This window comes from Strigops habroptila, chromosome 4 (genome assembly GCF_004027225.2).
Source record: "Strigops habroptila isolate Jane chromosome 4, bStrHab1.2.pri, whole genome shotgun sequence".
NCBI lineage: Eukaryota > Metazoa > Chordata > Aves > Psittaciformes > Psittacidae > Strigops > Strigops habroptila.
Window position 1 is genome coordinate 66,053,439 of NC_046358.1, and position 23,340 is coordinate 66,076,778.

At 41.2% G+C, this 23,340-nt stretch overlaps 1 protein-coding gene across 2 annotated transcripts in view; it reads left to right on the forward strand.

Annotated features, from left to right (window-relative positions):
- ANO1 (anoctamin 1) overlaps nt 1–23,340 on the forward strand; it is an 82,081-nt gene that overhangs the window by 55,548 nt on the left and 3,193 nt on the right. The window contains exons 14-28 of one of the 2 annotated variants that reach the window (XM_030482335.1): nt 919–1,079; nt 4,762–4,844; nt 6,820–6,831; nt 7,630–7,701; nt 9,600–9,647; nt 10,927–11,001; nt 11,873–12,074; nt 13,361–13,472; nt 14,579–14,636; nt 14,746–14,846; nt 15,071–15,216; nt 17,506–17,658; nt 19,776–19,828; nt 21,115–21,299; nt 23,093–23,198. In XM_030482335.1, the coding sequence (XP_030338195.1) occupies nt 919–1,079; nt 4,762–4,844; nt 6,820–6,831; nt 7,630–7,701; nt 9,600–9,647; nt 10,927–11,001; nt 11,873–12,074; nt 13,361–13,472; nt 14,579–14,636; nt 14,746–14,846; nt 15,071–15,216; nt 17,506–17,658; nt 19,776–19,828; nt 21,115–21,299; nt 23,093–23,198 (1,567 nt within the window). The remainder of the gene's footprint in view (nt 1–918; nt 1,080–4,761; nt 4,845–6,819; nt 6,832–7,629; nt 7,702–9,599; nt 9,648–10,926; nt 11,002–11,872; nt 12,075–13,360; nt 13,473–14,578; nt 14,637–14,745; nt 14,847–15,070; nt 15,217–17,505; nt 17,659–19,775; nt 19,829–21,114; nt 21,300–23,092; nt 23,199–23,340) is intronic. The other variant, XM_030482334.1, reaches the window with a different exon arrangement.

Consider the following 23,340-nt stretch of genomic DNA (forward strand, 5'->3'; position numbering starts at 1 on the left):
AATAATTCTTGGCCAGTTGCTCAGGTGGTTGTTGGTTTTTTTCCCTAACTCAGATCATTATGTTAAAACAAACCAGAAAATACTGCTAATGATAGGGTTTAGTGCTTGCCATCATAAAATGCTGCAGAAGGCATTGTGTGACATAAAGATGAACCAAGAATATACATGCCTCAAATAAGCCGCTGTGATCAGATTAACAAAATCTTGACATTGTACTATCTTTCATTCTAGTAAGTTTTGTATTATAATGTTCTTAAAGCCCTACGATTTGGCATTATTTGCCCTGCCTGTATCATCAGCTGGAGATGAAAATTACAGTTTGTATTACAACCATGAGCCCTGAGTAACAAAGCAGATAATGGTTATCAAAAAATAGATGGGTTTTTTTGTTCACTAAGATTGCTTTGTACTGCTTCCAGCAGTTGAAGAAAGTCAAAGGGAGGCTTGCTGTTGCTGTTTCACAGATAGAGTGCATAGAAGAAAAATTGGTTGAACTCCAGACTCTTGAACCCCAGCACTTCCCTTGTCCCTTATCTACTGCTGTAGTTAGTATTTCAAAAACAGAATGATTTTTTATTTTAAATTTTGTTGGGTTTGTTTTTACTGCAAGATCCTATAGTAAAAAGCATAGAGCCTTATGCATCTCATACTGCATCTCTCCTATTCCCTGGAATATAAGTAGGGCTGGGCATGGAGGAAGACAGCAGCTTTGTGTGAGGATTTCAGCCCCTACAATGGGGTAGGTTGCGGGCAGAGCTGCTCACTGGAGCAGCAAGAGCTGGGAAGCACTGGGAGGGTAGGATCTGCTGGGCCTACAAACCAGAAGCAGGTGCTGTGCAAAGGAGAAAAGATCACTGGAACATGGAAGATGGAGCCATACTGACCATGCCTTTTCTCTATCTTGGTGCTTCTTTGCAGTATGGAAATGTGTGACCAGAGAAACAACATCACCATGTGTCCCTTGTGTGACAGAACATGCAGTTACTGGAAGATGAGCTCTGCTTGTGCGACTGCTCGTGCAAGTCATCTGTTTGATAACCCTGCAACTGTCTTCTTCTCGGTCTTCATGGCACTCTGGGGTAAGAAGCTACATGCCTTCATGTTAAGTTTTTAATTATTTAAAATACAACAGGAATAAACAGAAGAGATACAGCAGTTTATTTATACTCAGGCAGTTAATTATATGAAGAACTTCTCTTTTTCTTTTTTTTTTTTTTTTTTTCCTTTCCCATGAAACTGCCACTCCCAGATTTATATTCTGGGCTGAAGGCTCAAATTCACAAAGTTGCTTGAGATGAATATCAAATGAAATTGCTAAGCGTCTGTCATAAAACTGCTGTGTGGTATGTCAAAATTTCATTAATGGATTGCACAGCTTGCCAAAACATAAATATATAAATAAATAACCCAAACCTATTTGCAGAGCCAGCTTCCACTTTAGAACATTACAGAAGAAACATATTAATGTACTCTGGGACTGAGGGGAGGGCTCTGCAGGGAAATGTAATGGCCTTTAATGTCTCAAGACTCAGGAATCAACCAACATTGACTCCTGAGTCTGTTCTGAGATGCAATTAAGTTTATCAGCAGGCAGACATCACGCATGTAGACCATGAAGCAGGAATGGTGGCATTAGAGGTATTTTTCTGGGTGCTATTTCCCTTGTACTTTGAGCACATCACTTTTACCTTTCTTGGCACGTCTGTTGAACTTGGTTAAAAATATTAACCCTCTCATGAAATATTTGTCTTCAGTAATGGTTATTGAGGGCTTTTCTCCTCCCCCAAGGAGGTCCCTATGGGGTGCATGGGTCCTCCAGCATGGGTGCTGGAGGAGAGGAGCCTCCAGTCATCCTTGCTGGGGACCAAGAGGGCCTGTTAAGATAAATGGGAACTGATGGGGTCCAAAACTCGTGTTTGTAACTGGGAGCCCTATAGAGGCTTCAGAGAATAGGAAAATGTGTGTTATTTCCCCCAGCTTTGCAGTTTGGCCACATACTCCCAGTGACAGGGAGAGCAGCACAAGATGATGTTTGCCTTTCCTGTACAGAGTTAGCAAATAACCTGTTTTGGCTTATATTTAATGTGAAGACCATAGCCTGAGTTTTGATTTGTTCTAGTATGTAGAGAACCATTCTTACATTACCATTCATCTGAACTTATTTTAGTACCAATCAACATAATTTTGATCAAGGTCTCCATTTGAGACAATGACGTTTTAGGTGCAGTGCTAACAGCTCATTATCAAGTACCATAAGGAAAAGGCCAAGAAGAGTCCTGCAGGGGGATTTTGGGAACAGTGGGGAGTTGGAGCATGGCAGGTGCGGAGGGAAAGCTGGGAAGTGGTGCTGGGAAGTTGAACTTGACCAGCTTCACAGAAGAGAGGAGGGATCACTATCTTACAGATCATCATCTTGCCATGTAGCATACAGGGAGAAATGTGATACACCCCAAAGCAGGATGCAGTGTCAGAGACTTTAAATAGCCTGATTCTCCCACATGGATAGTCAAGTATCGGTTTCAGTCTCCCTCATTTACCATTAAAGTGAATCCCACATGGCTCTTGGCACATAGTACTCTGTTGTCCAAAAAGTAATGCTGTTTGCCTCCCTTTTCTTAGCAAACAACTAGGGGTCCATGCATCCATATTTTAGCATTCTTGGGCAAAGTAAGCCACATTGGCAGAAGCCAGTTTCTGTGCTCTGTACAAAATCAGGCTTAATATTTGAGAAAGTTCAGGAAAGGGATGTGAAACCCCTCAAGTTCTTCAGGGTCAACATAAAATTTTATTGTGGTGAAATATAAACTCAAATGTTGTTTCAGAAAGGTCTTTTTGAACTGGGAAAATCAGAACTTTGTCCACATAGTTTTGAATTGCATTGGTGCAAATTTCCTGTCTAAAGGATTTGTCTAAATATTTTAAAATAAAAATGAAACGACCACTTTATGTTCTAAGGAAGTAGTCTCAACCAAAACTGTCTGTCTCTAAACATAGCCACACATGGAGTCTCTGGTGCTGTTTGTGAGTACCTCTGCCCATAAAGAGAAATTTTATTAGGTTCATGTACAGTTGAGGAAGAGGAGGTTACTTGGTTTTCCTCCTTAGCATAGCAAGAAAGTTATTCCATGTTCAGGGGTATGATTGTGAGCAAACATTTGGCCAGGCTTTCTTTGTATCATGGTGGTATCGTAACACCCTGGAGAACTTCACTCACACCAGCATTAAAACAGCTATAGTGGCGAACCAAGCCCCGGTCAGAAGTTCAGCATTAAACACGGACTGTGGCCCAGTGCTGTTTGGTATTAAATAGCATTAAAAATGTCAGAGAATCCGGATAAGATCATCTGGACAGTAACCTCAGGGAGTTTTTAAGCTCCACTTATGCTTATGGGCCCAGATGAAATATGAAAATGCAGGTGGGCTTGGCAAAGTGGCATCACTACCTGGCATGTTCACCAAGAGCTTTTGGAATGGTCTGGCTGGGTTTCAGATGCAGCCTTTTCATTTTGCATTGGTGTAAGTCAGTGCTACAGAAGGATTTTGAGTAGCACTAAGAAACGACATCTTAATTTTCCCTCTTTTCTCACTGTCTGTGGAAGTTGCAGACCCCTGTATGAGAACTGCCAGCGATGGGGAGAGGGGAGGCAATTCCAGGACCATGACACAGACCCTCTTTAGGACACAGCTATGGCCATCCCAGTTTATAGGAAGCCAATGGCTTGTAAAGAGGCTCAGTTGTAAGTTTTGCACAGAGAGTTTTGCTTGGAAGGCAAATGAATGTCATGACCCTAGCCTAGTTCCAGTCATGAGGGTGTCGTTTCGTCTCTATTCAACTTTCTTACCCTCTCTCTGCCTCTGTTTTTTCTGGATATGAATGTTTCTGAGCACATCTGTTAATACTCACTGCAGGAAAATCCCCTGGGAACACCATTTCTTGGTAGACTTGCCTCTTTCATAATCACTTACTTATTATACAGCAGTGGTGTATTCCCAGCATCTAAGTATGTCCTCTGAGAACTTGCTTATTCTCAGAGGCAGATAGACTGATATAGACCACAGTCGTTCACTTGGACTCAAGAATTGCTTGAATGAGGTTTCTTGTCTGTAAGTCTTCTCATCAAAAAGAAAATGACTGTTTTTATTGATGAAAACCCTTAAAGGCTTCCTCTTTAACAGCCTGCCCACCCGCAACTTTCACATTGTCATGAGTATTTGTGTTTGGGTGTGATGATTAGAGCTAACCATGCTATGAAGACCACTAGATGGGTGTAATTATAACAATATCGAAATGCTTTATCCTGATGTGTTTGAGGGAATAATTATACCACCAGTACAAGGCTAGTTTTATCATTTGTATTTCATATAGATAAAACACAGGTTTGTTTGGACTTATGGATGGAATTATATGCAGATGAAGACCAACAATATCATTAGTCACACTAACAAATATTTCAATAAGTTTGGGTTTCTTAAACCCCTTAAAAAGTTGTAGGCATCTTTCTACATAAAGCTGTGGATGTAAAAAATGCCCTTTCTTTTAGCTTACCTACATACAAAGTTTGGCTCCTAGCACATCAGTATTTCCCAGGTAGAAGACATTAATGGTGAATAAAAGAGTAATAAAAATTAAGTTAACCTGTGGTATATGACGCAATATTGCACCTCCTCAGACCTGAGGCAATGTGGAGCGTGGCTGGCATGCCTCCTAAGACAAATCCCAGTGATAAAAATGTCAAACTAATTGTTAAAATGTTGTTTCAGCTGCCACCTTTATGGAACACTGGAAGAGAAAACAGATGCGTCTCAACTACAGGTGGGACCTGACTGGGTTTGAAGAGGAGGAGGTTTGTCCCTTCAGTTCTGGCTCTTTGACTTCCACCATGGCGTTACCCATGGCTCCTTGTCGCAAGCTGATAGACATTGCCTCATGGGGAACAGCTCTTGGGGCGGTTCTGTCATTTAGAAGAAAGGAAATTCTGTGTACATGAACTATTTAAGGTTTTTATAACAAGGGTATGACTAGTACATCTTGTAGCCATAGAAATGTAATTGTATAGCCACAAAATCCGATCCTAAAGTGTGTAGTTGGGTTACGCCTAGCAGTGTAGGCATGGAATATACAGCTCAGACCTCACTGCTGGGATGATGTCAGGGTGCTAACAGCTAACTACCTTATTCAGCTCACATTGCTGTAAATCAGAAATGAACGTTTTGAAGTTGATAAAGTTACAGCACTGTAAAAAAAAACCACCACTGAAAAATTCCTGTTAACGATGCAGGATCAAGCCCTGGCATGAAAAATGCCTAAGAAAATATTTCCAGGCATGTGGGCTTGGGGCAATGAGAGGAACACAGTGTGGAGGTGGTGGACTTTTTGTGCTGGCTAAAACAAAAATAATAATATTCCCAGCCAGGTTTGTACTACATGTACTGATTAGAGTGAAGAGGAAAAAGGCTGAATCTGTAAGAAAAAAGGGTCTTAAAAATCAATGAAGTTTTAGAAGAAAAGGAGGGAAAATCCTTAGCCAGCTGAGAAGCTGTATCCCACCTTTTTGTCTTTAATGTTATCACTTTACAAAGAAGGAGACACTTTCCTGGACTATAAGATAAGCCTTGCCCTGGTCTTACTGCGCTCCAAAGGTGGCAGAAGCCCTTCCATTTTCCTGTCATATGTTGCTGGCTGGCTGCTGGCTCTTTTCTTACTGCTGTTATTATTAAAAGAAGCATGACCGCCCTTTTCATATCTCTAGATGTTCTAAATAGATACACAACAAGAATTGCTCACGTGAAACTAAAAACCTCAGCAGCCCTGGGTTTAACACTATGCAGCTTGAAAAGCCTGGCACAGTTCTTGTTCCTCTTACCCCCAGAATTTTTGTCCTTCAATTATGTTATCTTGTTTATCTCCTTCATAATATATTTAGGCATGCTTTGCTAGATCATACCTGTTTTACTGGGAGAGCCTATAGGGATTTATTTCCTGGATACTATACTGCTCTCTTATTTTTGGTAACTTGTTGTTAGCATACATGAAAGTAGAAAGGATTAACTGTATCTTTCTGATGTCTGTTCCCTTCATGTCTGAATTCAGAGCTCTACACCGCTAAAACAGCAGCTGTTAATACAGTATATTTTATTCTTTGTTTTGTGTAGTCAATGCTAGATAATACAGTCATTGATTTAGCAATTAATTTAAGCCCTTCCTATGCTGATTTGGGTGGCACTTTAGCTAGTAATATGTTGAAGAATCGGAGTTTCAAAGGATAGACAAAATCCCAAAGTGTCTCATCTTCTGTTTTTAGGGACACCTAGTTCATACTTTCACAAGGGCCTGTAAGGACAGAACAGGGGGGAACAGCTTTAACCTGCCAGAGGGGAGATTGAGATGAGATCTTAGGCAAAAGTTCTCCCCTATGAGGGTGGTGAGGCGCTGGCACAGGTTGGCCAGAGAAGCTGTGGCTGCCCCATCCCTGGCAGTGTTCAAGGCCAAGTTGGACAGGGCTTGGAGCAACCTGATTCTAGTGGAAGGCGTCCCTGCCCGTGGCAGGGGGTTGGAACTGGATGAGCTTTAAGGTCTCTTCCAACCCAAACCAGTCTGGGATTCTATACAATACTTACAGTAATGTTACTAAATGCTGTAGGACATGAGTAAACTGATATTTTCTGGTCATGTCTAGCCATCCACTGTACCTATGCTTGTTTCATGTGATTTTTAAAATATAAGTCCAATATGATCTGCAACATTCTGTAATCAAATTTTTGTTTCTTGTTTTTTGTTTTTTTCCCTTGTTTTTCATGTTTTTTTCTGGTTTCCTGAAGGAGGCAGTCAAGGTTTGGAAAACATTTTGGTTTTAATTGCTCTTGCCTTTTTTTTCACATGTCCACTGATGAATGCCACCTTTTGATCTTCACCTCTTCTTTTTCGAGCATCAGATTTTCTTTAGATCTCCCACTGATTTCTTTGCCTTGACATCCTACCCTTCTCCACTTGTTGAGACTTTTTTCAACTCCATTCTGTTTCCCATCCAATGCATACTTGTGAATTCTGAATCTTTTGTGAATGCATAATTATCCTGAATTCTGAATCTGTGAATCTTTCTGAATCTTTTGGCTGTCTCTTACTTCTGAGTGCTTCCTACACCTGCTTCTTCAATGCTCCTGAGTAATCTGTGGATGTTGTCCCAGACAGGATTAGGGGAGACCCCAATGGACAATTTTCTGGGATCCCAAAGCCAAGTATTTGTATACTTACAGCAGATGATAACTGTTTCCCTCACTGAGGATCACTGAAATTACAGCTAATGACATGCAAAATCTAATTTTTATCAAAAAGAGAATTAAAAATTCTATCATAATGTCACTCGGTATGAACCATGCTATCTGCAGGTTGTGCTCTACACTCTCAGGTATTAAATTTAATCTCCATAGCATTGCAACTGGCTGTGTGATAGTGAGTCCAGATCATTCTGTAGTTGCTGCTCTAGAGTTGTGAATGGCATATTGACTGAATTGGATTTCAGTTAGAAAACTTGGAAATCACCAGGAAAATGACCTGCCAAACAGTTCATACATAAGTGCTACAGAAAATAAATAATTTTTGCTTTTTATTAAATAAGACTTATTTCACAGGATCACCCAAGAGCGGAGTATGAAGCTAAAGTTTTAGAAAAATCACTGAGAAAAGAACACAAACATAAAGAGGTATGGTAAAAACATTCCTTTGTTTCACTCAGAAAAGACTGAAAAAGAAGGTCCTTATAGCAGGCACTGACCCAAGACTAAGAAATAGGTAAAAACCAGAGTCACTGCACACTGTGTTTAAGTTCCAGATGCCTTTGGTCCCAGCATACATGGGATACTTGATGTACACCAGTGCACAAGACCTGATTAAGCCTAGAAATGGCTTTAATAATTATTAAAGATACAGGATTGTGGCTTAGGGAAGCTAATTGACCCCGATTGAAGGGGTGCTCCTATTAGGCTAATGAATCGAGTTTGAGAAACCTGTAACAAAACACCTAATTCTATGCTGGTCTCAGTAGCTAAAGCCTCTGAGAGGAGGTTCTCTGTCTTGCTAGATTTTGGTTGTAAATAAAAACATTACTAGAGCATTCATGAAGAGTACTAACACCAATTTCCTTGCCGAATTCCAGCTTTGATAATAATAACTTTTTGCCTTTTACATCACTTCCATTTTATCCCACTGAATAAGGTAGCACTCCCTTCATGCTTTTAACTTGTTCTTTACTGTGAAAAACGTGCTGCTGGTCACCACAGGGGCACCTGCATCTTGCCAACAGACAGCAAAGTCCCTATGAGCAGCTTTCATTGAGGCTGTAATTCCTTCCCTATTACTGTCTGTCAGCAGCTGACCCATGTGGAAAAGCTCCTTTTCTCCCCACATCCTCGTTTCCACCCTACCAGAGGTTATTCCCCCTTCACTGCACTAATTCAGCCGTTCGTATGACCACGTTTTGAAGCAGAGAAATAAAAGCTCCAGCAATAGAGGAAAAACTCCTGGCAGAAATCACTCTTTTGTATCTGTTGACAGTGGCATAGCAGCATGAAATCATGCCCTAAACTGGGATTTTTATGAAAAACCTATGAAAATACAACTGCAATAACTACATTAACATGAAACATGCCTTAAAAGACAGCATATATAGATTGGACTGGTGTTAAACCAAATTTGTCTGATTTTTTTGTCATGGTACTTGAGTACCGTTGTGCCTCTCTTAAGGGATGCTACAAAGCTGATGGTGGAATGTTCCCGTTAAGCTATAGGATGCCTTATTCGTACCACTGCTTAAAATCCCTTGCAGAACAGAAGGAATTTGGGTTGCTGCCCTCTTATCTGCTGGCTCAGCCATGTTTTAATACAGATATCTCCACTAAAAACCTGCGACTCACTGTACTTTTGGGTATATTAAGAATTCAGAACTTAGATGTGGAAGGCTGCAGAATAATCAGACCAAATGGTGGCCTCCACATATTGGAATACTCAGCAATTAAGACAGGATTTTGTCCTTTTTTTTTTTCTTTAACCAGACTTATTCATAGCTTTTTGGGCTGTGTTCAGTGTGGATGTTACTAAGTTGGGAAACATGAGAAAAGGAGTTTTTTTCAGAAAGACTTGGTAATTATCTTGCATCGGAATCTGGAGTGTTACAGTTCAAATTCAACAGTTGTAAGACAACTTGAAAATCTTAAAGAAAAATATCTAAAGCTAAACACGAAACTGCTTATATTTTTTAAGAGAAGTCCAATTAAAGAACAAAAAAATAAAGGAAAAACTCTTCGGGCATTCTTTATACATCATCAGGGAAAAAGAAGGGCACAATCGTAAATTAAAAAGGGAATATCCTTTGCAGGATCACTTGATCTACCCTAGGAGTCGGGGCACGAGTTCGTCTTTTGTTGTTGTTATGTTTTATTAACTGAAAGCTGAAACACAACGCCTTAAACGAACTAGTAGAGCATTCACTTGTGGCTAAACTGCTATGTATGCTGAGTCAGTAGAGACTATGGAGATCAATTTAACAGTGCTTTGTAATGCTATATTGCCCAATCCTGTTTTTGTTTCCTTTGACTGCCATCAGAAGCACCGATATTTTCCAGAAGAGACAGCAAACAAATGGAGACAAAGAGTTAAGACAGTCATGGCTGGGGTGAAATTGGTTCTTTTTATTCAAACTTATGAAGAAACTCAAATTATGAGTAATTATGGAAGACACAAATCAATTTGTTTATGGCTGTTAAACCTTTGTTTAATATTCACATTCGGTTCTGGGTTTCTTCCCCTACCTTCCCTTGTTTCTTCAGCACTCTTTGGTACACTGTTTCTATGCATTGGGAATGGCACTGCATGGCTAATCTTAGATTTACATCCTGGACTGACATTACGTTTTGCAGTGGAGCATGGGCCGTGTGTTGAAAGAGTTGCTTGCACTTTTCTGAGACAATGTGCATGTAATAAAAGTAGGATTGGAGTCATATTTTGATGTTCATTGTAATGTATCAGTCAGCTTCGTGATGTTCCTTTCGCTGCTTATTTTCTGATGTTTAGAAGCAATTCCTGGAATCAAAGTTTATGAAAGACTCTAGATGACCAGTACTGTTGTAAATGACATTTTCATAGCCAAATCAGGCAGGGGCTGGTTGACCAGATTTAGAGCATCCTATAAAGAGTTATTATACACATGCATCTTAACTCTATTGGCATGGTCCATTGAATCCCACGTGGGTAGTCAGGTAGTTAAAAATCACTCTTCTTGAGGAAATTACCTCACACCAAAACAAGATCTTCCCTGCCAACTGTGTGTTCATCTTGGAGTTATTCAGTAGCAGTTAGTCTTTGCCCAGAGAAGCTGTGCCTGCCCCATCCCTGGTAGTGATCAGGGCAAGATTGGATGGGGTTTGGAGCAACCTGGTCTAGTGAAAGGTGTCCCTGCCCATGGCAGGGGGTTGGAACTGGATGAGCTTTAAGGTCCCTTCCAACCCAAACCAGACTGGGATTCTATGATTTCATATTTCAGCCAAACCAGTTGTGCAACTGCAAAGCTGCAAATATTAACTGGGGAGGGAGAGAGGAAGAAGGAGGAATTTTCTAGGGAAAGGAAAAGAAAATATTTAACAGTAAGAGAGACCTTACTTCATGGATTCTGACAGCCTATTTGCATGTTTCCTTCAAAAAGTATACAGAAAAATCTGATTTATTTATACTCCCAGGGCAGGCTCTTGACCAATTTGAACCTAGATACAGGGTAAACAATTTGCCTGTGTGGAATTGTAACTGTAAACACTGTCTGCATCTTCTAACTGGTTGTGTATTTACCAGCCTGTTCTTCCCCCTCTCTGTTTTTGTCACATGTGCAAAATCACACATTCTGTCCTTATTAAATGTACCATTTTCCCCCCCAATTTTAGACAGATAAAGAAAAGCTGACGTGGAAGGATCGTTTTCCAGCCTATTTAACCAATTTTGTTGGCATTATCTTCATGGTAAGCATCACCCAGTAAAACCTGTAATTTTTGTTACTCATTGTATAGAACAGAAGAGATGCAAACCGTGAAAGACTTTATCAGACTGATGTGGTTCTCAATGGCTTTTCCTCAGAGAAAAAATTCAACCATTTTATTGGTTTATAATCTAAAATCTTTTCATGAGTTTGAATTTATACTTTTTCATCTCTTTCCAGTAAAGAAATAAGAATACCTAAAAAGGGTAGAGGAAAAATGTCTCCAGGGAGATATTTAAAGCAGTTTTCCAGTAGCTAAAAGGGGTCTACAAGGAAGCTGGAGAGGGGCTTTTGACAAGGGCCTGTAGGGACAGGACAAGGCAGAATGGCTTTAACCTGCCAGAGGGGAGATTGAGATGAGATTTTAGGCAGAAGCTCTCCCCTGTGAGGATGTTGAGGCGCTGGCACAGGTTGGCCAAAGAAGCTGTGGCTGCCCAATCCCTGGCAGTGTTCAAGGCCAGGTTGGACACAGGGGCTTGGAGCAACCTGCTCTAGTGGAAGGTGTCCCTGCCCGTGACAGGGGGTTGGAACTGGATGAGCTTTAAGGTCCCTTCCAACCCAAACCAGTCTGGGATTCTGTGATTCAAAGTAGTTTACATTTAGAGGCTTTTTAGGAAAAAAAAAAAGAGCCTTTTGCATCTGATTATGGCATCCTTGTATCATTTTTTCCATGTGATGATCAAATTACTAGCAAAAGAGGATATTTTCCCACAGTTCATCAAAGTGATTGGGAGCCTTCATGCAGAACTGGAGGACTTGACCCAGAGACCCCATTTTTAAGGTCACCACTAAGTCCCAAGCAAAGTATTTATGGTTAAATCTTTCATAAGAGGCTGTGCTGTTCTTGCTTGTAGGTAGGCCTGACGTTCGCTATCGTGTTTGGAGTCATCATATACAGGATCTCGACTGCAGCAGCACTGGCGATCAGTTCAACTCCCTCAGGCCGTTCAAGCGTTCGGGTCACTGTCACTGCCACCGCTGTCATTATCAACTTGGTTGTCATCATCATCCTGGATGAAGTATATGGCTGCATTGCGAGGTGGCTTACTCAGATCGGTAGGTTTAAATCCTCAAATGATGTTTGCTAGAGTGAGAGTACCCAAATGACAAATGATGCACCTCAACGTGGTGAGCAAACCCAGGAAATTCAAATGTGGGGCTAAAATTCTAACCAGCTACTTACAAATAGCAAAACCTCCATGGATTTTGCTTTATTTGTCAAGGTTTTCTTTCAGCAGTGGTAATGCTAATCCAGCTATGGGTGACAGCAGAAATTCCTATATGTAATCAAGAGCTTCCCTCTTCTCTATCACACAATTAACTCTTTAAATTTTCTGCCACTTTAATTGGCATAAAACATGTTGTGAAAGGCAAAATTGTACCAAAAAAAAAAAAAAAAAAAAGTGGGTGCAAAAAAAACCCCACACTGTAGAAAAGAAAATTCTGAATAATTTCCAACAAACATCAGTGACAAAAGGGCCAGAAATCTTCTCAGATAAGTTCTTGTCTATCTGCAAATGAGGTCATGGAGGTCAGCCAGATGTGGAATGAAATTGGAATTACTGTTGTAATGCATCCGAACGGTGGGATCCTTAGCAGGCAGGTGGTTGGAACTGGATGATCTTAAGGCCCTTTCTAACCCAATCATTCTATGATTCTATGATTGACCACTCAGTGTGTCCATATTGCATATTGCATGTTGCAATATATATATGTATATTGCTACAAATTATTTAGTGTGACCAGCAGGTTGAAAGAGGTGATCCTGCCCCTCTACTCTGCTCTCGTGAGACCCCACTTGCAGCACTGTGTGCAGTTCTGGTGTCCTCAACATCAGAAGGACATGGAGAAGAGAAGCTGTGTGGAGACCTCATAGCAGCCTTCCAGTATCTGCAGGGGGCCTACAGGGATGCTGGAGAGAGACTCTTCATCAGGGACTGTAGCGATAGGACAAGAGGTGATGGGTTTAAACTTAAAAAGGTTAAATATAAGTTCAGGTTAAATATAAGGAATCAGTTTTTCCCTGTGAGGGTGGTGAGGCACTGGTACAGGTTGGCCAGAGAAGCTGTGGCTGCCCCATCCCTGGCAGTGGTCAAGGCCGGGTTGGACGGGGCTTAGAGCAACCTAGTCTAGTGGAAGGTGTCCCTACCCATGGCAGGGGGTTAGAACTGGGTGATCTTAAGGTCCTTTCCAACTCAAACTGGTTTATGATTCTAACAAACATATACCCCTTTGTTTAAAAGATGGCTGATGTTTTCCAAAGCCCACCTTTACAAGATCTTGAAATGTTCCAGGTAGGATTAATTCCTTAACATTTCTTATGCATGTCACCTTGGTTCTAGAGGTGCCAAAAACTGACAAGAATTTTGAAGAGCGGCTGATTTTTAAGGCTTTCCTCCTGAAGTTCGTCAATGCCTACACACCCATCTTCTACGTCGCTTTCTTCAAAGGCCGGTGAGTTATGTTAAAGGCTGTTCCTGGTTTCCACTCGTTGCTTATGAGGGAGCTGCTGCTGAGCTAAGACCATAATTTACAGTAAAGTAAATCTGGTTTAAGCACGCCTCAGTATTGACCTGAAACCTCTTCAGCCTCATGGGATAACGCACAAACTTGGTACTCTCCAGTTTCAAATTTGTTAAAGCCATTCGTTAAGATAATCATAGAAAAGATTCATAGAATAGTTTGGGTTGGAAGGGACCTTCAAGGCTTATCTAGTCCAACCCCCTTGCAATGAGCAGAGACATCTTCAACTAGATTAGATAGCCCAGAACCACATCCAGCCTGGCCTTGAATGTCTCCAGGGATGTTGCAACCGCTATCTCTCTGGGCAACCTGTGCCACTGTTTTACCACCCTCACTATAAGGAATTTATTCCTCACATCCAGCCTGAATCTCCCTCTTTCAGTTTAAAACTGCCACCCCTCATGCTGTCACAACAGCCGTGTTAAAAAGTCTCTCCCCATCTTTCTTATAGGCTCCTTTTAAGAACTGAAAGTTGTCAAGGGGGTGTCCCTGGAGTCTCTTCTTCAAGCCCATCTCTCTCAGCCTTTCCTCATAGCAAAGGTGCTCCAGCCCTCTGATCATTTTGTGGCCTTTCTCTGGACCCTCTCCAACAGGTCCATATCTTTCCTGTACTAATAAACTTGTGCATTCAGCTACAATCCACCACAAGGCTATTAACTGTTGCCTATTTACCACTCCTAACTTAATATCGTAGCAAGCATCATCTCTCTTCTTGCAACCAGCAGGAAAGCATAAGGCTAAAATAAAGACTCTATGTGGCACGTTCCAGCTAATGCAACAGTAATGAGGATTATCTCAAAGGATTTCTGCCTGGAATATTGTAGGGCGCAAGACTTACAGTTTTACCAAGTCATTTACTCGGTAAACAGGATTTGCTCTTTAAAACAAAACCAAAGATAATGTCATTCACTTTTTCAGGACTAAACACTAGGTGGTCCCATTCAAAGGCATAGAGTTTGGCATCAGTGACTTTAGGAATCACATATAAAAAGTAAAAAATCCATAGCAAGTTTATAATTCTAACCATTGTGCCCTAGATTTGTTGGACGTCCAGGAGACTATGTCTACATTTTCCACTCTTTCCGAATGGAAGAGGTAATTCCACTTTCCCTCTGTCTGTGATCTTGTTGGGTGGGAGCATCATCTGCCCCTGCCACAGGGATGCAGCAGATGTTCTGACTGATGTTTCCTCTGTCCACTCTAGTGTGCTCCAGGAGGTTGCCTAATGGAGTTGTGTATCCAGCTCAGTATTATCATGTTGGGCAAGCAGCTGATCCAGAACAATTTATTTGAGATTGGCATCCCGTACGTAGCAATTTTTGCTTGTTTCTTGTTGGGGTTCTATTAAACACATGGTTTTTAGGACATGTGTGATACACAGTGTATCCACTGCCTCTTGACTTGAACTCTGCTCTTGCACAGTTTTTATGAAAGTATGAAGCTCATTGTGTCTATTAATGCAAAATAGCTGCAAAATGGACATTGTGCCCCAAAGGGCATGCTAATGAAATCCTTCCCTTTTCCCCCAGAAAAATGAAGAAATTTATACGCTACATGAAGATAAAGCGTCGGCGTTCTTTAGATCATGAAGAGCACATGAAAAAAAAGCAGCGCTATGAAGTGGACTATAACCTGGAGCCTTTTGCTGGACTTACCCCTGAGTATATGGAAATGAGTGAGTGGGATGGGAAGAAGGCATTTTAAACCACAATTATTCTGATGAACTGGGATGGAGAGCTGAGGTTTCTGAACTGTAGATACAGTGGACAGTGGGTATGAGGCATAACTTCATTATTGAAGTGTATAGTCTTGGACTGTAGCATGCTTCAGCCAACCACTGGCTGCTTCATGGATGAATTTGGCACTATATTTTAATAGAATCACAGACTGGTTTGGGTTGGAAGGGACCTTAAAGCTCATCCAGTTCCAACCCCCTGCCATGGGCAGGGATACCTTTCGGTTCCAGGTTGCTCCAAGCCCCATCCAACCTGGCCTTGAACACTGCCAGGGATGGGGCAGCCACAGCTTCTCTGGGCAACCTGTGCCAGCGCCTCAACATCCTCACAGGGAAGAACTTCTGCCTAAGATCTGACCTGAACTTCCCCTGTTTAAATACTTTCTTTCAGGCCATGTGACGTCACCATCAAGTTTCAAATGCAAATGATTAAATGGCATAAAATTGAGATCGTGAGACATATTTTCTCATCAGTTGCATCCTGCATTGGAAATAAGTTACTTAATTCAGATTTGGTAATTTCCAATGCATATTCTCACAGAGGATTGTTTCTTTTTTCTGAAATCTGGACTAAACCTTTTCTGAGAGATAAGTGCCTGTAGGTCAGGTTGTACTTAACACATCACATACAATTGGGGTTTTTAAAGTAACGTATTATGTTGAGTGAGTGATACAGAATTTAAGCACTGGATGTCAGCTCTGCGTTGCTGTACAACTCCATTTCTTTTCCTACTTTCAACCTTGGCAAGGCTGAGAACTGTTCAACATAATGCCCTTTGTGACATGGTTTAGTGGTGGTCTTGGCAGTGCTGGGGTAAAGGTTGGACTTGATGATCTCAAAGGTCATTTCCAACCTAGTTGATTCTGTGATTTTATGATTCTATAATGCTGTTTGCTACAGTATCCTACATTCCTGAAGGATCTTTCTTAAAAGAGCCACTTTATTTAGTATTTTAAGGAATGACTAGGCAAAAATAGTGATGAAGGGTAATGAAGTAAAATAACACCAAAAATTGGCATTCCCAGTAAATGCAGAGGCGAATTAGAATAGCTGATGACCTTGATCTTCAGAGTAGGAGAAACAGATTGAAATTTAATGGTACAAGCTACGAGGTCATGCTGTCAGTTCCTAAAAATAAGAAAAGATGCAGTTACTGAGATCAGCATTTGGAAGTAACAGAGGAAGAGAAAGGTGGGGCACTGACAGTACCAGGGTGAGTATGATATCATTGTCATGTCCTCATCAGACAAAAGCAAATATGACCCCAGGTTGTAGGAAGCAAATTATTCCCAATAAAGACAGAGAATCAGTCACGTCCTTTTTGAAGCCTGTAAGTTTCTATACTTCAGAAGAGGAAGCTTCCAGTGGGAAGAGTGAGTACTAAAAATGTGCTGGGTGGAGCATGGCACATTTATATACAGCTCACACGGACGCTGCCATATTCCCGCTCCTTCAGATCACTCCTGTGCCAGTCTCACTGGTGGCAAAATTGGTTTAGGAGTTTCTTTATCCATGATATTGAGGTGCTGGAGCAGGTCCAGAGAAGGGCAACAGAGCTGGTGAAGGGTCTGGAGCACAAGTCTGATGGGTCCCTCAAGTCTGAGGGACCTGGTCGGGGGTCAGTCTGGAGAAGAGAAGACTCAGGGAGGACCTTATAACTTTCTACAATAACCTGATGGAGCCAGGAGGTGGCTAGTCTCTTCTCCCAAGGAACAAGTGACAGGACAAGAGGAAACGACCTCAAGCTGTGCCAGGGGAAGGTTTAGACTGGAGATGAGTAACAATTTCTTCCCTGAGAGGGTGGTCAGGCATTGGAACAGGCTGCCCAGGGCAGTGGTGGAGTCCCCATCCCTGGAAGTGTTCACAAACTGTGTAGACGAGGCCCTTAGGGACATGGTTTAGTGGTGGCCTTGGCAGTGCTGGGGAACAGTTGGACTTTATGATCTTAAAGGTCTTTTTCAACCTGGTTGATTCTGTGATTCAGTGATTCTGTGATTCAGTGATTCTATGATTCTGGTTACTTTGCCTTGCCTTTTGCAAGAGGGGCAACTGGCCCTTTGGTGCCCAGATGGAACAGCAGTCAGGCAAACCCTGCCTGATGCCAAAAATGGGATTTAGTCTCTCAGCACGTGTCATCTTGTTAGAATTTAATGGGATGGCACTGACGGGATGATGCAATTTGATAAATCCTGACCACAGCTGATGAAATGGTTTCTTTTTCTTTCCAGTTATTCAGTTTGGGTTTGTAACTTTGTTTGTTGCATCCTTCCCACTGGCACCTTTGTTTGCTTTGTTGAACAACATCATTGAAATCCGTCTAGATGCAAAAAAGTTTGTTACTGAGCTGAGGAGACCGGTAGCAGTCAGAGCAAAGGATATAGGTAAGTGCACATTGCTATTGTTATCCCTGTTTGTTTATTCCTGGATGGATGGCAGGATATTATTACTCTGAGTTAGTTTCATTAACAGGAAGATATTTATAGGAAAATTCAAAACATTAGACGATGCCTTAACTGTGAACTCTCATAACTTATCAAGGATTTACTTTTAAAATAGAAACACCAAAGCTTAAATATTTTATTAAGCAAACAATATCACTTTTCAAATCAAACTGATCAATACAATAGCGAAATATCTCACGTGGTTCTGCACATCAAGAATCCTTCCTGGCAACGCAGTTTTCTTGCAGAAGCAACAATTCCTGCATTTAATAACTCTGGAGTGGGCCTGGAGAAATACCCTTGGGAATGAGAGAAGGCGCAGAAGCCTGTGGGTAAATGTATCCCTTTAACCCTACTCAGCATTAATGTCGGAAGGGTGAAGCTGAAAGCTGCAGTGAATTTAGGTGGGACTGGGCTCTGTGGCAGTACAGTGACAACAGACCAGTCCTCCCCCTGCTATGGGGGGATAACAGCTATGGGTGAGTGTAATGAGGAACCTACTTCTTCCAAGTGTTGGTTACTTACAATTAAAAAGGTCATTAAAGTAACTGTTCATGTTACAGAACCACTCAGCTAGAGCAGTGGAGTTCATGATCTGTTACCAAACTCAGTGTTTGTTCTGGTGTTGTGCAAGCAGAGATTTTCCTTGGGCTCATCCTTGTGCCCTCAGATCATCCTAGAGCTGAAGAACACACTGTGTTTTAGCATGCTGTTGCCTTTACCACATTGCTTTTGGGGTGTTCTGTGGCTGGCTCAGCTGATGCTGCATGTGAAGTTTGCTGGTGGAGATGTTAGGCAGGGTGTTGTTGGTTTTATGGTTGTGTGAGGGTTTTGAGGTTTTTCTTTTGGTTTTGAGAGGATGTTAATTACAATTTATTGCAATTCAATCCCGCTTCTGCATTTGAAAGAACCCCACTTCTTCCAGAGACAATCTGAAGTCAGAGACTGTGAGATGGCCACAGACAAACCAGACAAGATTTTAGGGCAGGCATCAGCAGAATCAAGAAAGGAAGAAAGTCCCACCTGCTCAAGGCAGTTGGTAGCCACTGGCAGCAAATACAGATCTATCTCTGCTTCCGCTGATACTGTAATATCTTTTCCTGAAGTTCAGTTCTGCACTTCTGACCTCCAATTTTGTCCAGGCTGGCTTATGTCTGCTGTGCCAGGAGACCAAAACTATATGAAGTATCAGCTAGTTGTCAAGCAAAGGATTTGGCCAGGCTAAAGGAGTCTTCCAGGGATGTCACCCTGTGCAAAGCCTCCTACACCTTCCTTTTCAGACCCAGAATAGCAGAGTGGCTCATCAGGGCTGTAACCATGTGGATCTTGTAGCAGCCCTGGATTTCTTCATCAAGAAGCCTTTCAATGAGGAATGGGATCTGGAGAGGGGGAAGAGTCAGAGCTGGGGGGCTTCATGCATCATCCTCAGACTAAATCTGGAGGGGTTGAATCTGATTCAGCATGGGGTTGGTTGGTATTACATTTTGTGTGCACAGAGCCCATGCTGAGGAAACCCTTATCTGTGTGGTTTCTGGATGCAACTGGAAAAATCCCATCAAGTGGCTCCACTGGAGCTTTGCTTTCTCAAAACTGAGTTAGGATCAAGCGTGATGAGAAGGTGTAGACACAGATTCAGGTAGATCCTTAAAGCTGGTAAATCAGTATGTTCTGCACCATGTGTGTGGAAGTTCCAGCTCCCTGTCTGTAGCTTTCTTATCCTCAGGCATTTGAGAAGTGTGAATGAAATTTCCTGATGTTTTTCTTTTCTACCTATGCAGGCATTCCTCTGTCTTGCACTTGCCTTCCTCTTCCTCAAAGAAGTTTTTAGGTTGAAACCTCCAAAAAATAGGTGCCTAAACATAGCTTTGAAAGACAGAGTTGGGCTCTCTTTAGTTACAAGTGACCAAATTAATCTCTTCTAATTTGTTCTTCTTTTAATTTAAAATATAACACTAGTTTGGCACAGTCATAAGTGCTCCTAACACTGTTAAATGAAAATGTAATTTATCTCATTTTAATGACTAGATCAGCATTTACATGTTTGTCTCCTTCCTCAGGAATCTGGTATAATATCCTCAGAGGTATTGGAAAGCTTGCCGTCATCATAAATGTAAGTAATTTGGCATGAATAACATTTTAACTCAATAGGCCTGCTTTTCCATTCTGCTCTAGTAGTTTTATTTCAGTGTAAATCCTTTAAAATCAAGAGAAAGGAGAAGAGTTAATAATTTTCTGAAATATTAGAACATCCCAGCCCTTAGAAAATTTTAGCTCACTTTAATATATTAATGTACGTACTTATCTAATAGTCTATACGAATAGACATCCACAATGATCATGATCGTTTGTTTCATCAGATGAAACAACAAAAGCTAAATGACAAGCTGAAAACATGTTTGAGATGCAGAAAAACAGGGGCCATGTAGGGCTGACAGCCACCTGTCCGTGTGCCCTCATGGCTTTTCCACCATTATCCAAACTAGAAATCCCTTCATTTTGCCCACAGGTGTCTGTTGTGCTATAGCCAAACCATTCTTTTGGTTATTTGGTAGACTGCCTTAATTTGTCTTTACCATTTCCTCTTTTTTAATTTGGAAATAATGTCTCTATTTTTTTCTTTTCCTCCCTGTAGTCTCTCTTTGTCATTATCCACTGTTATTTTTTGCCTCTTTGATCTATGTACTATCCCCTTTATCATAAAAGAAGTAAAACATTTTGTACTGTGTTTGTTCCGCATGTACATGAGATTAATGCCAGTGAGAATGTTTCATAAGAATGACAAATGAGAAGGGCTAAAGTTCTGAAGAGCTCAGCTGAACTGGCTCTCTTGCATTTTCTGTAGGATGTTTTTAGAAAGCCTTTTTAAATCACCAAATAAAATGCAATATAAAACTGAGCTCAGCCTGCTAATCCTTTTCTCTTGATGGAGCTGAAATATACATCTGATTTTGCAATGCAGTGAGAATTTAAAGATTCACTTCACTGCCAGTTGTTTGCGGAACAGAAAAGTACTTGGAAATCAATCCGTTGGACCTTACACAATGCATCAGGGGCAAGCTGTGGCTTATGTAGTGCCATATTTTGCCCTCCCCTCGTGCTCGGCGGTACGGCCACTTCATTCTCTGGGGAATCCAAGTTGTTATCCAGGTAGAAATCTCAGTCAGCATGGAGCTATTCCACCTAATATTCTGCAACTCAGAAGAGTAAGCAGTAAATCCTACCTTTTTGCAGCAGTGAATACTCCATTTTTAGGACCCTGTGGGCTGCAGTCTCCCCCTTTGTTTACTAAAGCAGCCCCTGAGTTGCATGAATTTGTTTGGACAAGACATACTTGAGGATATTATGAACTTGACCACTGCCTGAATGTTGCGCTCACTCTTTACTCTTATGGCTTAGGCATTTGTGATCTCATTCACATCCGACTTCATTCCACGCCTCGTGTACCTGTATATGTACAGTGAGAATGGCACCATGCATGGCTTCGTGAACCATACACTATCTTCTTTTAATGTCAGCGATTTTCAAGCAGGAACAGCTCCCAACGACCCCATGGATCTTGGCTATGAGGTTCAGATATGCAGGTACTCTCTTGAATGATAACTAATTTTAAGTATTTTCACAGCTGACTAAGAATGGGACAAATTTTTACATTCCTGGGGCAGGTCCCTTGTATTTTTGAGACCTTTTTAGCACCTTGGTAACCTTTTCTATCACACGGATCCATTGCCTTCAACATCTCGGCTCACATATTAAGCAACCACAAAACCTGCTTATTTTGAGAGACAGGGCTTAGCATTGTTCAATTCAGTGTTTGTCCATGCAAAGATTTTTATTATTATGTATTCCTTTTTTTCAGGAAATGAGATAAATGATGATAAAGAGCACAATGATGCTTTAAGGGAAGAAAATGATGTTACTCTGATATCACATTGTATCATGTGCTGTTCATATGATGTTTCTGTAGCAATTCCTGTTGAGTAATGTATCCTTATCTGCAATGAAACTTAAGACCTACTTAAATTGTTGTTCTACAGGAAATCTGCATGCTTGTAACAATATCTACATATTCTTTTCATTTTTAAAGGAATTTATTGTCACGTAGTTCAGCTTAGGAAGCAATCTAGGTCAGTGCTGAAGCACACATTTCATCTAGGCTCCCTTGGATATACATCACCTTCAAAACAAATGTTTTAACATTTAGAATTGGGGACCAAAGCCAAAAATAGAATCCCAGACTGGTTTGGGTCTTTAAAGCTCATCCAGTTCCAACCCCCTGCCATGGGCAGGGACACCTTCCACTAGACCAGGTTGCTCCAAGCCCCATCCAACCTGGGCTTGAACACTGCCAGGGATTGGGCAGCCACAGCTTCTCTGGACAACCTGCGCCAGCGCCTCACCACCCTCACAGGGAAGAGCTTCTTCCTAAGATCTCATCTCAATCTCCCCTCTGTCAGGTTAAAGCCATTCCGCCTTGTCCTGTCCCTATAGACCCTTGTAATATAACAGCGAAAGCATTTATGACAGCAAAACTGAAAGGGGGATAAACAGGGTGAAGAAAAAGAGAACAAGGAGGGAAGAGACATTTCAAGGAGGAAAAAAGAAAAAGCTGACTAGGTTTGCTTGCTTTTGCTTTCTCCTGGTGATCTCCAGGCACAGGATTAATGAGGTGGGCAAACATATTTTTAGCACAGAACCTATGGAACAGAAGTGTCAGTGTCATGGTCCAGTACAAAAATGCCGTTTTTATTTGCATTCTTCTCCCAGCCTCTTTCTTCTTCCCATCCCATCATTTCTTTCATATCCCAAGGGTTTTTAAACCATTTGAAAACATGGACCCCTAATTCATTCAACATAGGAAGGATTTAAAGTTAGTGTTTTTTTCTTGGTCCTGTTTCTAACAAGTTATTGTTGATGAACTCATGGATTTTCTGTGAGCAACAACTAAGGCAAAATTCTCATCTTCTCTCTCTATATGGCAAACTTCAGCTGATCATGAGCAAGAACACCACACAATATAAATACACCCCATGGATCTGAGATCAGTATTTGTGTTTTTCAAATTAGTCTTAAAAATAAAGGTTGAGTTGGGTTTTACCAATCTTAAAATAAATTATCTGTGTAATTTACTCCATCTTTATGCAGAATTAGTATTATTTGTACTAATCAGAGGGTATTAATATGGAAGACCTTTAATTTGGAGTACAGCTTGAGGGCTGTAGGAGGCTTTCACTGTTAAGAGGTTAATAATGTCTCATATTTTAACAGTGAACGTGTTTTTAGAGGGTTTGATTTCCTGTTCAACCCTTTGGTATTAATTCCTCATGGTGCTAAAATTTCTGAATGACATCACTGATTTCTGAGTCTTGTTTTGCAGATACAAAGATTATCGAGAACCCCCCTGGTCTGAAAACAAGTATGACATTTCAAAGGATTTCTGGGCTGTCCTAGCAGCAAGATTAGCATTTGTGATAGTTTTCCAGGTAGGTTGTACTGCAGGCACTTTCTATCTGAGAAAGAAAAAGAGTTACACTATTTCTTTAGCTACGTAAGGCAAGCCACCTTTGGAAATAAGTTATTAGGCCAAAAAACCTCATGATCTTTCTCAGCTGCCCATCCTCATTC